The 13,316-nt window shown below is 40.0% G+C and overlaps 1 protein-coding gene across 1 annotated transcript in view; it reads left to right on the top strand.

Annotated features, from left to right (window-relative positions):
- trpm7 (transient receptor potential cation channel, subfamily M, member 7) overlaps positions 1–13,316 on the top strand; it is an 89,323-nt gene that overhangs the window by 51,065 nt on the left and 24,942 nt on the right. Inside the window, 3 exon segments of the mRNA XM_064990009.1 lie at positions 594–722; positions 1,085–1,336; positions 11,585–11,759. Coding sequence (XP_064846081.1) covers positions 594–722; positions 1,085–1,336; positions 11,585–11,759 — 556 coding nt within the window.

The raw sequence follows: 13,316 nt of genomic DNA, 5'->3' as shown, positions 1-13,316 counted from the left end.
ACAAATGTGACTCTGTGACAACATAAGGCAGTTCTTTTCCAACATTAGGACTGCTTTCCTCAAGTAATTAAGTCTGCTTCATTTTTCCTTTCCTTCCTTACTTCCTAGTATCGCGGTACTGGTATCTTGATAACCCTAATTTAAGGTGTATGTGTGTGTGTGTGTGTGTGTGTGTGTGTGTGTGTGTCTCCTGGCTAGCTGATGTACGTTTGTGGGTCTGTATAATAGCCTGTGTATGGTATGTAAAGGTGTGTGTTGTAGGTCAGTATAATAGCCTGTGAATGGTATGTAAAGGTGTGTGTTGTGGGTCTGTATAATAGCCTGTGTATAGTATGTAAAGGTGTGTGTTGTGGGTTAATATAATAGCATGTGTATGGTATGTAAAGGTGTGTGTTGTGGGTCTGTATCATTGCCTGTGTATGGTATGTAAAGGTGTGTGTTGTGGGTCAATATAATAGCCTGTGTATGGTATGTAAAGGTGTGTGTTGTGGGTCTGTATAATAGCCTGTGTATGGTATGTAAAGGTGTGTGTTGTGGGTCTGTATAATAGCCTGTGTGTGTGTGTGTGTGTGTGTGTGTTTTCCCCTGGATAGCTGGCGTACCTGGGTTTTCTGATGCTTTACTCGTTTGTCGTTCTGGTCCGGATGCCTGAGTTTCCGTCTCCTCAAGAGTGGGTGGTCATCCTCTACATATTTACCTCCGCCATCGAGAAGATACGAGAGGTACGCTAATGCTGCTCCCTGCTCTCTACATCAATAGGGTTATGTTCCAATTGGCACCGGATTTGCTATATAGTGCACTGCTTTTGCCATTTGGATTGGACCCTATGACTGTATGAGAAGGACAAGACACTTGCCCAGCTATCTTTGTCTCTCAGAGGATTCAATACAATTTAGTTCAATTTGCTTTAAACAAGCTCATTCTTCTAGTTGACAGTTTAAACAGAGAAGTACTGAGTCCACATTCACGTTGATAGAATATTTCTCCATTTCTATCACTTTGTTTCCATTGTTGATTTGATTTGAGCTCTCAGGTCACTGGATGCACTCATGTCCTATTGTCTGTTCTGTATCTTTCTTTGTAGATGTTTATGTCTGAAGCTGGGAAGATTAGCCAGAAGGTTAAAGTCTGGTTCAGTGACTATTTTAACCTCTCAGACTTCCTGGCTATTGTCACCTTCTTTGTGGGCTTTGGATTGAGGATCGGAGGAGAGGATGTGCTTGTCCCAGGCCGTACTGTGTATTGCTTGAATATCATCTTCTGGTACGTGAGACTCCTAGATATTCTGGCAGTCAACCAGCAAGCAGGACCATATGTGATGATGATCGGTAAAATGGTGAGTGTTCTTTTTTCCCCCCTAAGGCTTTACTAATCCAAATTCGTTCTTCAACTGTGTCAAATCAAATTGTATTAGTCACATGCGCCAAATACAACAGGTGTCGAACTCACAGTGAAATGCTGAATACAACAGATGTAGACCTTACAGTGAAATGCTGAATACAACAGGTGTAGACCTTACAGTGAAATGCTGAATACAACAGGTGTAGACCTTACAGTGAAATGCTGAATACAACAGGTGTAGACCTTACAGTGAAATGCTGAATACAACAGGTGTAGACCTTACAGTGAAATGCTGAATACAACAGGTGTAGACCTTACAGTGAAATGCTGAATACAACAGGTGTAGACCTTACAGTGAAATGCTGAATACAACAGGTGTAGACCTTACAGTGAAATGCTGAATACAACAGGTGTAGACCTTACAGTGAAATGCTGAATACAACAGGTGTAGACCTTAATCAAAATGCTTTAAAAGTGAAGAAAAAAATGCTGAATAAACAGGTGTAGACCTTAAGTGAAATGCTGAATAAACAGGTGTAGACCTTACAGTAAAATGCTGAATACAACAGGTGTAGACCTTACAGTGAAATGCTGAATACAACAGGTGTAGACCGTACAGTGAAATGCTGAATACAACAGGTGTAGACCTCACAGTGAAATGCTTACTTACGAGCCCTTAATCAACAATGCTTTAAGAAGTTAAGAAGAAAAATGTGTTAAGTAAAAATGGATAAGTAGAAAAAAAGAAAATTAAAGTAACAAATAATTAAACGGCAGCAGTAAAATAACAATGTGGTGGCTTTATACAGGGAGTACCAGTACAATGTGGTGGCTATATACAGGGAGTACCGGTACAATGTGGTGGCTTTATACAGGGAGTACCGGTACAATGTGGTGGCTTTATACAGGGAGTACCGGTACAGAGTCAATGTGGTGGCTTTATACAGGGAATACCAGTACAATGTACAGGGATGTGGTGGCTATATATACCGGTACAATGTGGTGGCTTTATACAGGGAGTACCAGTACAATGTGGTGGCTATATACAGGGAGTACCAGTACAATGTGGTGGCTTTATACAGGGAGTACCGGTACAGAGTCAATGTGGAGGCTTTATACAGGGGGTACCGGTCTGTACAGAGTCAATGTGGTGGCTTTATACAGGGAATACCAGTACAATGTGGTGGCTTTATACAGGGGGTACCGGTACAGAGTCAATGTGGAGGCTTTATACAGGGGGTACAGAGTCAATGTGGTACAGAGTCAGAGTCAATGTGGAGGCTTTATACAGGGGGTATACAGAGTCAATGTGGAGGGGGGGTACAGAGTCAATGTGGAGGCTTTATACAGGGGGTACCGGTACAGAGTCAATGTGGAGGCTATATACAGGGGTACCAGTACAGAGTCAATGTGGAGGCTTTATACAGAGAGTCAATGTGGAGGCTTTATACAGGGGGTACCGGTACAGAGTCAATGTGGAGGCTTTATATAGGGGGTACAGAGTCAATGTGGAGGCTTTATATAGGGGGTACCGGTACAGAGTCAATGTGGAGGCTTTATATAGGGGGTACAGAGTCAATGTGGAGGCTTTATATAGGGGGTACCGGTACAGAGTCAATGTGGAGGCTTTATACAGGGGGTACCGGTACAGTCAATGTGCGGGGGCACCCGGTTAGTTGAGGTAATAAACAAAAAAATAAACGTCTTCGCACTGTCAACTGCTTTTATTTTCAGCAAACTTAAAATGTGTAAATATTTGTATGAACATAACAAGATTCAACAACTGAGACATAAACTGAAAAAGTTCCACAGACATGTGACTAACAGAAATGGAATAATGTGTCCCTGAACAAAGGGGGGGTCAAAATGAAAAGTAACAGTCAGTATCTGGTGTGGCCACCAGCTGCATTTAGTACTGCAGTGCATCTCCTCCTCACCAGAGTTGCCAGTTCTTGCTGTGAGATGTTACCCCACTCTTCCACCAAGGCACCTGCAAGTTCCCAGACATTTCTAGGTGGAATGGCCCTCACCCTCCGATTCAACAGGTTCCAGACCTGCTCAATGGGATTGAGATCCGGGCTCTTCGCTGGCCATGGCAGAACACTGACATTCCTGTCCTGCATAAAATCACACACAGAACGAGCAGTGTGGTTGGTGGCATTGTCATGCTGGAGGGTCATGTCAGGATGAGTCTGCAGGAAGGGTACCACATGAGGGAGGAGGATGTCTTCCCTGTAACGCACAGCATTGAGATTGCCTGCAATGACAACAAGCTCAGTCCGATGATGCTGTGACACACCGCCCCAGACCATGACGGACCATCCATCTCCAAATCGATCCCGCTCCAGGGTACAGGCCTCGGTGTAACACTCATTCCCTCGACAATGAATGTAAATCCGACCATCACCCCTGGTGAAACAAAACCATGACTCGTCAGTGACGATCACTTTTTGCCAGTCCTGTCTGGTCCAGCGACAGTGGGTTTGTGCCCGTAGGCGACGTTGTTGCCAGTGATGTCTGGTGAGGACCTTCCTTACAACAGGCCTACAAGCCCTCAGTCCAGCCTATTGCGGACAGTCTGAGCACTGATGGAAGGATTGTGTGTTCCTGGTGTAACTCGGGCAGTTGTTGTTGACATCCTGTACCTGTCCCGCAGGTGTAATGTTCGGATGCACCTGCACAGGATCGGTATTGTTACATGCTGTCTGTCACTGCGAGGACGATCAGCTGTCCGTCCTGTCTCCCTGTAGCGCTGTCTTAGGCGTTTCATAGTACCGACATGGCAATTTATTGCCCTGGCCACATCTGCAGTCCTCATGCCTCCTTGCAGCATGCCTAAGGCATGTTCACGCAGATGATCAGGGACCCTGGGCATCTTTCTTTTGGTGTTTTTCAGTCCGTAGAAAGGCCTCTTTAGTGTCCTAAGTTTTCATAACTGTGACCTTAATTGCCTACCGTCTGTAAGCTGTTAGTGTCTTAACCGGTCCACAGCTCCATGTTCATTAATTGTTTATGGTTCATTGAACAAGCATGGGAAACAGTGTTTAAACCTTTACAATGAAGATCTGTGAAGTTATTTGGATTTTTACAAATTATCTTTGAAAGACCGGGTCCTGAAAAAGGGACATTTCTTTTTTTGTTTTTGCTGAGTTTGTGCATGTCGGTAGAGTTAAAGTGCCTATGCATAGATTATAAACTGAGGGTAGCAGCAGAGTAAAATAGGGGTCTGGGTAGCCTTTTGATTAGCTGTTCAGGAGTCTTATGGCTTGGGGGTAGAAGCTGTTAAGAAGCCTTTTGGACCTAGACATGGTGCTCCGGTACCGCTTGCCGTGCGGTAGCAGAGAGAACAGTCGACTAGGGTGGCTGGCGTTTCAATGCTAACATTTCAATTTATATCTAAATGTTTTATATATCAGTGATTATGTACATCAACATATTTTATATATAGTGATGATAATGACAATATTTATTACAATTGAGTTGTCAATTCAATTGTCTATTACGATAACATTTATATTATGTATAGAGCTGACAATGTACAGGTAACTGCCAAAATAAAGAAAATGCCAACATATAGATATTGAACACTAGTCACTTTAACAATGTTTACATACTGTTTCTATCCACTTTTAGAGCCCTGCACAGGCATTCATCTGAAGTCCAAACCCTACCCATGCTCGTGACGTTCAGGCCTTAACCTACCCAGGCCCGATTTGCTTCTGCCAAATTAAGAGCCGGCCCTGCTCAAAACCAGAAATAACTTCTTCCGTAAATCCCTTAGCTGCTCATCTCTGTCACTCACTCCCTCGCAAATCTCACTCTGCATGTACTCTGTAAGTATCCATAGCAACGGCTCCACTTGGGCTGCTCTGCTCAATGAAGAGAACAGTTAGCTGCTTTTCATCACTCTAAACTCTGACAAACCTCAAGGAACAGTATTTTCTCTGAAATAATCTCTCCTGTAGTATATATTTGACAAGGTTGAAGCACTTCTGACACCATGTTATGATCTGCAGCAGAGCATGAGCAAATGGCTCAGCTTCAAAAGGTTAGTTATCAATTTAGTGAGAGGAGCTCTACCCATTTTATATGTACAGTGGGGCAAAAGAGTATTTAGTCAGCCACCAATTGTGCAAGTTCTCCCACTTAAAAAGATGAGGCCTGTAATTTTCATCATAGGTACACTTCAACTATGACAGACAAAATGAGAAAAAAAATCCAGAAAATCACATTGTAGGATTTTTAATGAATTTATTTGCAAATTATGGTAGAAAATAAGTATTTGGTCACCTACAAACAAGCAAGATTTCTGGCTCTCACAGACCTGTAACTTCTTCTTGAAGAGGCTACTCTGTCCTCCACTCATTACCTGTATTAATGGCACCTGTTTGAACTTGTTATCAGTATAAAAGACACCTGTCCAGAACCTCAAAAAGTCACACTCCAAACTCCACTATGGCCAAGACCAAAGAGCTGTCAAAGGACACCAGAAACAAAATTGTAGACCTGCACCAGGCTGGGAAGACTGAATCTGCAATAGGTAAGCAGCTTGGTTTGAAGAAATCAACTATGGGAACGATTATTAGGAAATGGAAGACATACAAGACACTGATAATCTCCCTCAAACTGGGGCTCCACGCAAGATCTCACCCCGTGGGGTCAAAATGATCACGAGAACGGTGAGCAAAAATCCCAGAACCACACGGGGGGACCGAGTGAATGACCTGCAGAGAGCTGGGACCAAAGTAACAAAGCCTACCATCAGTAACACACTACGCCGCCAGGGACTCAAATCCTGCACTGCCAGACATGTCCCCCTGCTTAAGCCAGTGCATGTCCAGGCCCGTCTGAAGTTTGCTAGAGAGCATTTGGATGATCCAGAAGAAGATTGGGAGAATGTCATATGAAACCAAAATAGAACTTTTTGGTAAAAACTCAACTCGTCGTGTTTGGAGGACAAAGAATGCTGAGTTGCATCCAAAGAACACCATACCTACTATACCATGAAGCATGGGGGTGGAAACATCATGCTTTGGGGCTGTTTTTCTGCAAAGGGACCAGGACGACTGATCCGTGTAAAGGAAAGAATGAATGGGTCCATGTATCGTGAGATTTTGAGTGAAAACCTCCTTCCGTCAGCAAAGGCATTGAAGATGAAACGTAGCTGGGTCTTTCAGCATGACAATGATCCCAAACACACTGCCCGGGCAACAAAGGAGTGGCTTCGTAAGAAGCATTTCAAGGTCCTGGAGTGGCCTAGCCATTCTCCAGATCTCAACCCCAGAGAAAATCTTTGGAGGGAGTTGAAAGTCCGTGTTGCCCAGCAACAGCCCCAAAACATCACTGCTCTAGAGGAGATATGCATGGAGGAAAGGGACAAAATACCAGCAACAGTGTGTGAAAACCTTGTGAAGACTTACAGAAAACATTTGACCTCTGTCATTGCCAACAAAGGGTATATAACAAAGTATTGAAACTTTTGTTATTGACCAAATACTTATTTCCACCATAATTTGCAAATACATTCATTAAAAATCCAACAATGAGATTTTCAGGATTTTTTTTCCCTAATTTTGTCTGTCATAGTTGAAGTGTACCTATGATGAAAATTACAGGCCTCGTCTTTTTAAGTGGGAGAACTTGCACAATTGGTGGCTGACTAAATACTCTTTATTTAGGTAATGTGTGACGGTAGATCGGATGGTTTTCAGTCAATAGCACATCTCTAGGATTCCATGGTAGTTTGGTTTGAAAGGCTAATGATTGCAGGTGGGGGTGTTTTTAAAGGGGTAGCCCCGCCTCTCAGGTGGACATGATCTGGTTGATTACATTGAATGAGGTGGCAATAGGTGGCAGGTTCCCCTCCAGGGTTGGAGGGAAGTGGGAGGAGTTGTTTATTTTCCGGACTCTGATATTGCTCCTTCTGATTTTATTTTTTGGGGGGAGGGGGGTGTCTGTATTTTATTTCTAGATTTTACTGCCCTGTTGGAGCTAGAATAGTGTTTTGTTGATGGAAAACATTGACTCAGGTGCCGTTCCAGAATCTCACATTAATGTTCAATTGGGTTGAGATCTGGTGACTGAGACACACCATTTAAACCCCCCCTATGCTCCTTTGAGACCCCTAATTGGCAACCCGGCATTTTTATTTGGATGTTAATAGCTTAATTAACTCAGGAACCACACCTGTGTGGGAGCACCTGCTTTCAATATACTTTGTATCCCTCATTTACCCAAGTGTTGCCTTTTAATTTGGCAGTTACCTCTATATATCAACAACATGTTTTACATAGTGGCAGTTACCTCTATATATCAACATGTTTTACATAGTGGCAGTTACCTCTATATATCAACATGTTTTACATAGTGGCAGTTACCTCTATATATCAACATGTTTTACATAGTGGCAGTTACCTCTATATATCAACATGTTTTACATAGTGGCAGTTACCTCTATATATCAACAACATGTTTTACATAGTGGCAGTTACCTCTATATATCAACATGTTTTACATAGTGGCAGTTACCTCTATATATCAACAACATGTTTTACATAGTGGCAGTTACCTCTATATATCAACATGTTTTACATAGTGGCAGTTACCTCTATATATCAACATGTTTTACATAGTGGCAGTTACCTCTATATATCAACAACATGTTTTACATAGTGGCAGTTACCTCTATATATCAACAACATGTTTTACATAGTGGCAGTTACCTCTATATATCAACATGTTTTACATAGTGGCAGTTACCTCTATATATCAACATGTTTTACATGTTTTACATAGTGGCAGTTACCTCTATATATCAACATGTTTTACATAGTGGCAGTTACATATATCAACATGTTTTACATAGTGGCAGTTACCTCTATATATCAACATGTTTTACATAGTGGCAGTTACCTCTATATATCAACAACATGTTTTACATAGTGGCAGTTACCTCTATATATCAACATGTTTTACATAGTGGCAGTTACCTCTATATATCAACAACATGTTTTACATAGTGGCAGTTACCTCTATATATCAACAACATGTTTTACATAGTGGCAGTTACCTCTATATATCAACAACATGTTTTACATAGTGGCAGTTACCTCTATATATCAACATGTTTTACATAGTGGCAGTTACCTCTATATATCAACAACATGTTTTACATAGTGGCAGTTACCTCTATATATCAACATGTTTTACATAGTGGCAGTTACCTCTATATATCAACATGTTTTACATAGTGGCAGTTACCTCTATATATCAACATGTTTTACATAGTGGCAGTTAACATGTTTTACTATATATCAACAACATGTTTTACATAGTGGCAGTTACCTCTATATATCAACAACATGTTTTACATAGTGGCAGTTACCTCTATATATCAACAACATGTTTTACATAGTGGCAGTTACCTCTATATACAACATGTTTTACATAGTGGCAGTTACCTTACCTCTATATATCAACAACATGTTTTACATAGTGGCAGTTACCTCTATATATCAACAATATGTTTTACATGTTTTACATAGTGGCAGTTACCTCTATATATCAACAACATGTTTTACATAGTGGCAGTTACCTCTATATATCAACAACATGTTTTACATAGTGGCAGTTACCTCTATATATCAACATGTTTTACATAGTGGCAGTTACCTCTATATATCAACAACATGTTTTACATAGTGGCAGTTACCTCTATATATCAACATGTTTTACATAGTGGCAGTTTTATATATCAACAACATGTTTTACATAGTGCAGTTACCTCTATATATCAACATGTTTTACATAGTGGCAGTTACCTCTATATATCAACATGTTTTACATAGTGGCAGTTACCTCTATATATCAACAACATGTTTTACATAGTGGCAGTTACCTCTATATATCATCATAGTGGCAGTTACCTCTATATATCAACATGTTTTACATAGTGGCAGTTACCTCTATATATCAACAACATGTTTTACATAGTGGCAGTTACCTCTATATATCAACAACATGTTTTACATAGTGGCAGTTTTACAACATGTTTTACATAGTGGCAGTTACCTCTATATATCAACAACATGTTTTACATAGTGGCAGTTACCTCTATATATCAACAACATGTTTTACATAGTGGCAGTTACCTCTATATATCAACAACATGTTTTACATAGTGGCAGTTACCTCTATATATCAACAACATGTTTTACATAGTGGCAGTTACCTCTATATATCAACAACATGTTTTACATAGTGGCAGTTACCTCTATATATCAACAACATGTTTTACATAGTGGCAGTTACCTCTATATATCAACAACATGTTTTACATAGTGGCAGTTACCTCTATATATCAACAACATGTTTTACATAGTGGCAGTTACCTCTATATATCAACAACATGTTTTACAACAACATGTTTTACATAGTGGCAGTTACCTCTATATATCAACAACATGTTTTACATAGTGGCAGTTACCTCTATATATCAACAACATGTTTTACATAGTGGCAGTTACCTCTATATATCAACAACATGTTTTACATAGTGGCAGTTACCTCTATATATCAACAACATGTTTTACATAGTGGCAGTTACCTCTATATATCAACAACATGTTTTACATAGTGGCAGTTACCTCTATATATCAACAACATGTTTTACATAGTGGCAGTTACCTCTATATATCAACAACATGTTTTACATAGTGGCAGTTACCTCTATATATCAACAACATGTTTTACATAGTGGCAGTTACCTCTATATATCAACAACATGTTTTACATAGTGGCAGTTACCTCTATATATCAACAACATGTTTTACATAGTGGCAGTTACCTCTATATATCAACAACATGTTTTACATAGTGGCAGTTACCTCTATATATCAACAACATGTTTTACATAGTGGCAGTTACCTCTATATATCAACAACATGTTTTACATAGTGGCAGTTACCTCTAACAACATGTTTTACATAGTGGCAGTTACCTCTATATATCAACAACATGTTTTACATAGTGTTTTACATTACCTCTATATATCAACAACATGTTTTACATAGTGGCAGTTACCTTTGTTTTACATAGTGGCAGTTACCTCTATATATCAACAACATGTTTTACATAGTGGCAGTTACCTCTATATATCAACAACATGTTTTACATTACCTCTATATATCAACAACATGTTTTACATAGTGGCAGTTACCTCTATATATCAACAACATGTTTTACATAGTGGCAGTTACCTCTATATATCAACAACATGTTTTACATAGTGGCAGTTACCTCTATATATCAACATGTTTTACATAGTGGCAGTTACCTCTATATATCAACAACATGTTTTACATAGTGGCAGTTACCTCTATATATCAACATGTTTTACATAGTGGCAGTTACCTCTATATATCAACAACATGTTTTACATAGTGGCAGTTACCTCTATATATCAACAACATGTTTTACATAGTGGCAGTTACCTCTATATATCAACAACATGTTTTACATAGTGGCAGTTACCTCTATATATCAACAACATGTTTTACATAGTGGCAGTTACCTCTATATATCAACAACATGTTTTACATAGTGGCAGTTACCTCTATATATCAACAACATGTTTTACATAGTGGCAGTTACCTCTATATATCAACAACATGTTTTACATAGTGGCAGTTACCTCTATATATCAACAACATGTTTTACATAGTGGCAGTTACCTCTATATATCAATGTTTTACATAGTGGCAATATATCAACAACATGTTTTACATAGTGGCAGTTACCTCTATATATCAACAACATGTTTTACATAGTGGCAGTTACCTCTATATATCAACAACATGTTTTACATAGTGGCAGTTACCTCTATATATCAACAACATGTTTTACATAGTGGCAGTTACCTCTATATATCAACAACATGTTTTGATAGACTACGGGGATCCAGCAACAGTTCTGTTCATTCTGAGGCGCCGTAGCTGTGAGTCCGGAAATTCTCAGTATTTCCCAGGAACTTGGACGTTTATTCTCAGAACTTTTACCTGGTTAACTGCATGCACATGCCCTTAATATAGTGGTGGTCTCTATTCATACAGATAGCTGTTTTGTATTGTTGTGATAATGTATATATTCCTCTAGGGGGCGCTGGTGTTGAGTTATGGCATGCCCCAGAAAGCCATCCTGTAATGTGTATATATTATGATCATGTGTGTCATATATATTCCTCTAGGTGGCCAATATGTTTTATATTGTGGTGATCATGGCGGTGGTGTTGTTGAGTTATGGCGTGCCGCGGAAAGCCATCCTGTACCCAAATGAGGAGCCCAGTTGGACGCTGCTCAAAGATGTGGTCTTCCAGCCGTACTGGATGATGTACGGGGAAGTGTATGCGTATGAAATTGACGGTAAGGAAGACGAGCCTGGTATAAACGACTACAATGGTAAGAGTTTTCTTAAGGATTCTCACCACAGCACGAGAAGCTGATTAGCACTGGAAATCAATCAAAAACCCAGGTTTGGTCTCATCAACGCGCCCTGCACCGCACCACACAGTCACCTCACACAGTCGCTGTGTTTAAATTATTTTGATTTAGAGTACAGAATGAGACCCTAGACCCTTGGTTGGATATGCATATGGTTTACTATGCCTATCCAGTTCTTTCATAAGTAATCAAGTCCTTAGGAGGTAGGGGCTAGGAGTTGATTGAGGACACAGCCAGTCGGCCCCTGTTAGGGGGGGGGGTATAGCCAGCAATGGTAGAGAACAGCAGCTTTTAACCAATCAGGGCTTTAGTTTAGGTCCAGATTTCTCTTGAAGCATGTCAAATGTAAGTGATTTGCTTAAGGTACAGGCTCAGAGCTTCAAAATGGCGTATCCTACACTAGTTTGAGTAAACATGGGAGTCAGCATGGCACTGTCCTCCAGAAAGTAGTCTCTCTACTTAAACCCTGCTAAATTCAGGGCAGCAATGTTTTTGAGAGCTGTAGGAGCACTTTTGCAGTTTTTCATAGTTTTATCTTTCCAAACATCTGTGATAAAGATAATCTGTGAACTTACCAGAGAAGAGCCCATTCTGTTATATACAGAAGCCTGTGACATAACAAACCAATCAGGGATCATATCTCGGCATACCCAACCATTATCTCAGCCAATCATGACTACCCAGGAAATATCCTGTCTTTCTCCCAGTATAGCTCAGTGCTTTCTCCTTGGCGAAACTAGGCACATTTGACATTTTTTTTTTCATATTTACCAATCCCATACAAGTTTGTATTTAAGGCAAATGAAAGTTCACATGTTCAAGAAGCCATTTTTGGGGGGAAAAATGTATTTTGAATCGGCCCTACTGTGAAGTAGGAACCAGCGTCAAATGCCTCATCCTGTAACATTTAGTAAACATTGTTGTACACATGGGGGTAATTCCTCACTTCCAGTTAAGGGAACTTTTTACTTAGTCTCGCAATTATGTCAATAGGAGACTAAGTGACATTCAGATTTGCTGCAAAGAGCACATTTGAGATGGTGTGTTTATGATATTGAGTAATGATATTTACGGAAGATACATTGTGTAATATACAGTGAGGGGAAAAAGTTATTTGATCCCCTGCTGATTTTGTACGTTTGCCCACTGACAAAGAAATGATCAGTCTATAATTCTAATGGTAGGTGTATTTGAACAGTGAGAGACAGAATAACAACTAAAAAAACACATGTCAAAAATGTTATAAATTGATTTGCATTTTAATGAGGGAAAATAAGTATTTGACCCCCCTCACAATCAGAAAGATTTCTGTCTCCCAGGTGTCTTTATACAGGTAACGAGCTGAGATTAGGAGCACACTCAAAGGGAGTGCTCCTAATCTGTTTGTTACCTGTATAAAAAAGACACCTGTCCATAGATGCAATCAATCAATCAATCAGATTCCAAACTCTCCACCATGGCCAAGACCAAAGAGCTCTC

Source organism: Oncorhynchus masou, chromosome 2 (assembly GCF_036934945.1).
Source record: "Oncorhynchus masou masou isolate Uvic2021 chromosome 2, UVic_Omas_1.1, whole genome shotgun sequence".
Lineage (NCBI taxonomy): Eukaryota > Metazoa > Chordata > Actinopteri > Salmoniformes > Salmonidae > Oncorhynchus > Oncorhynchus masou.
Note: the sequence above shows the minus strand (reverse complement) of the source record. Positions and strands in the feature narration are given on the sequence as shown.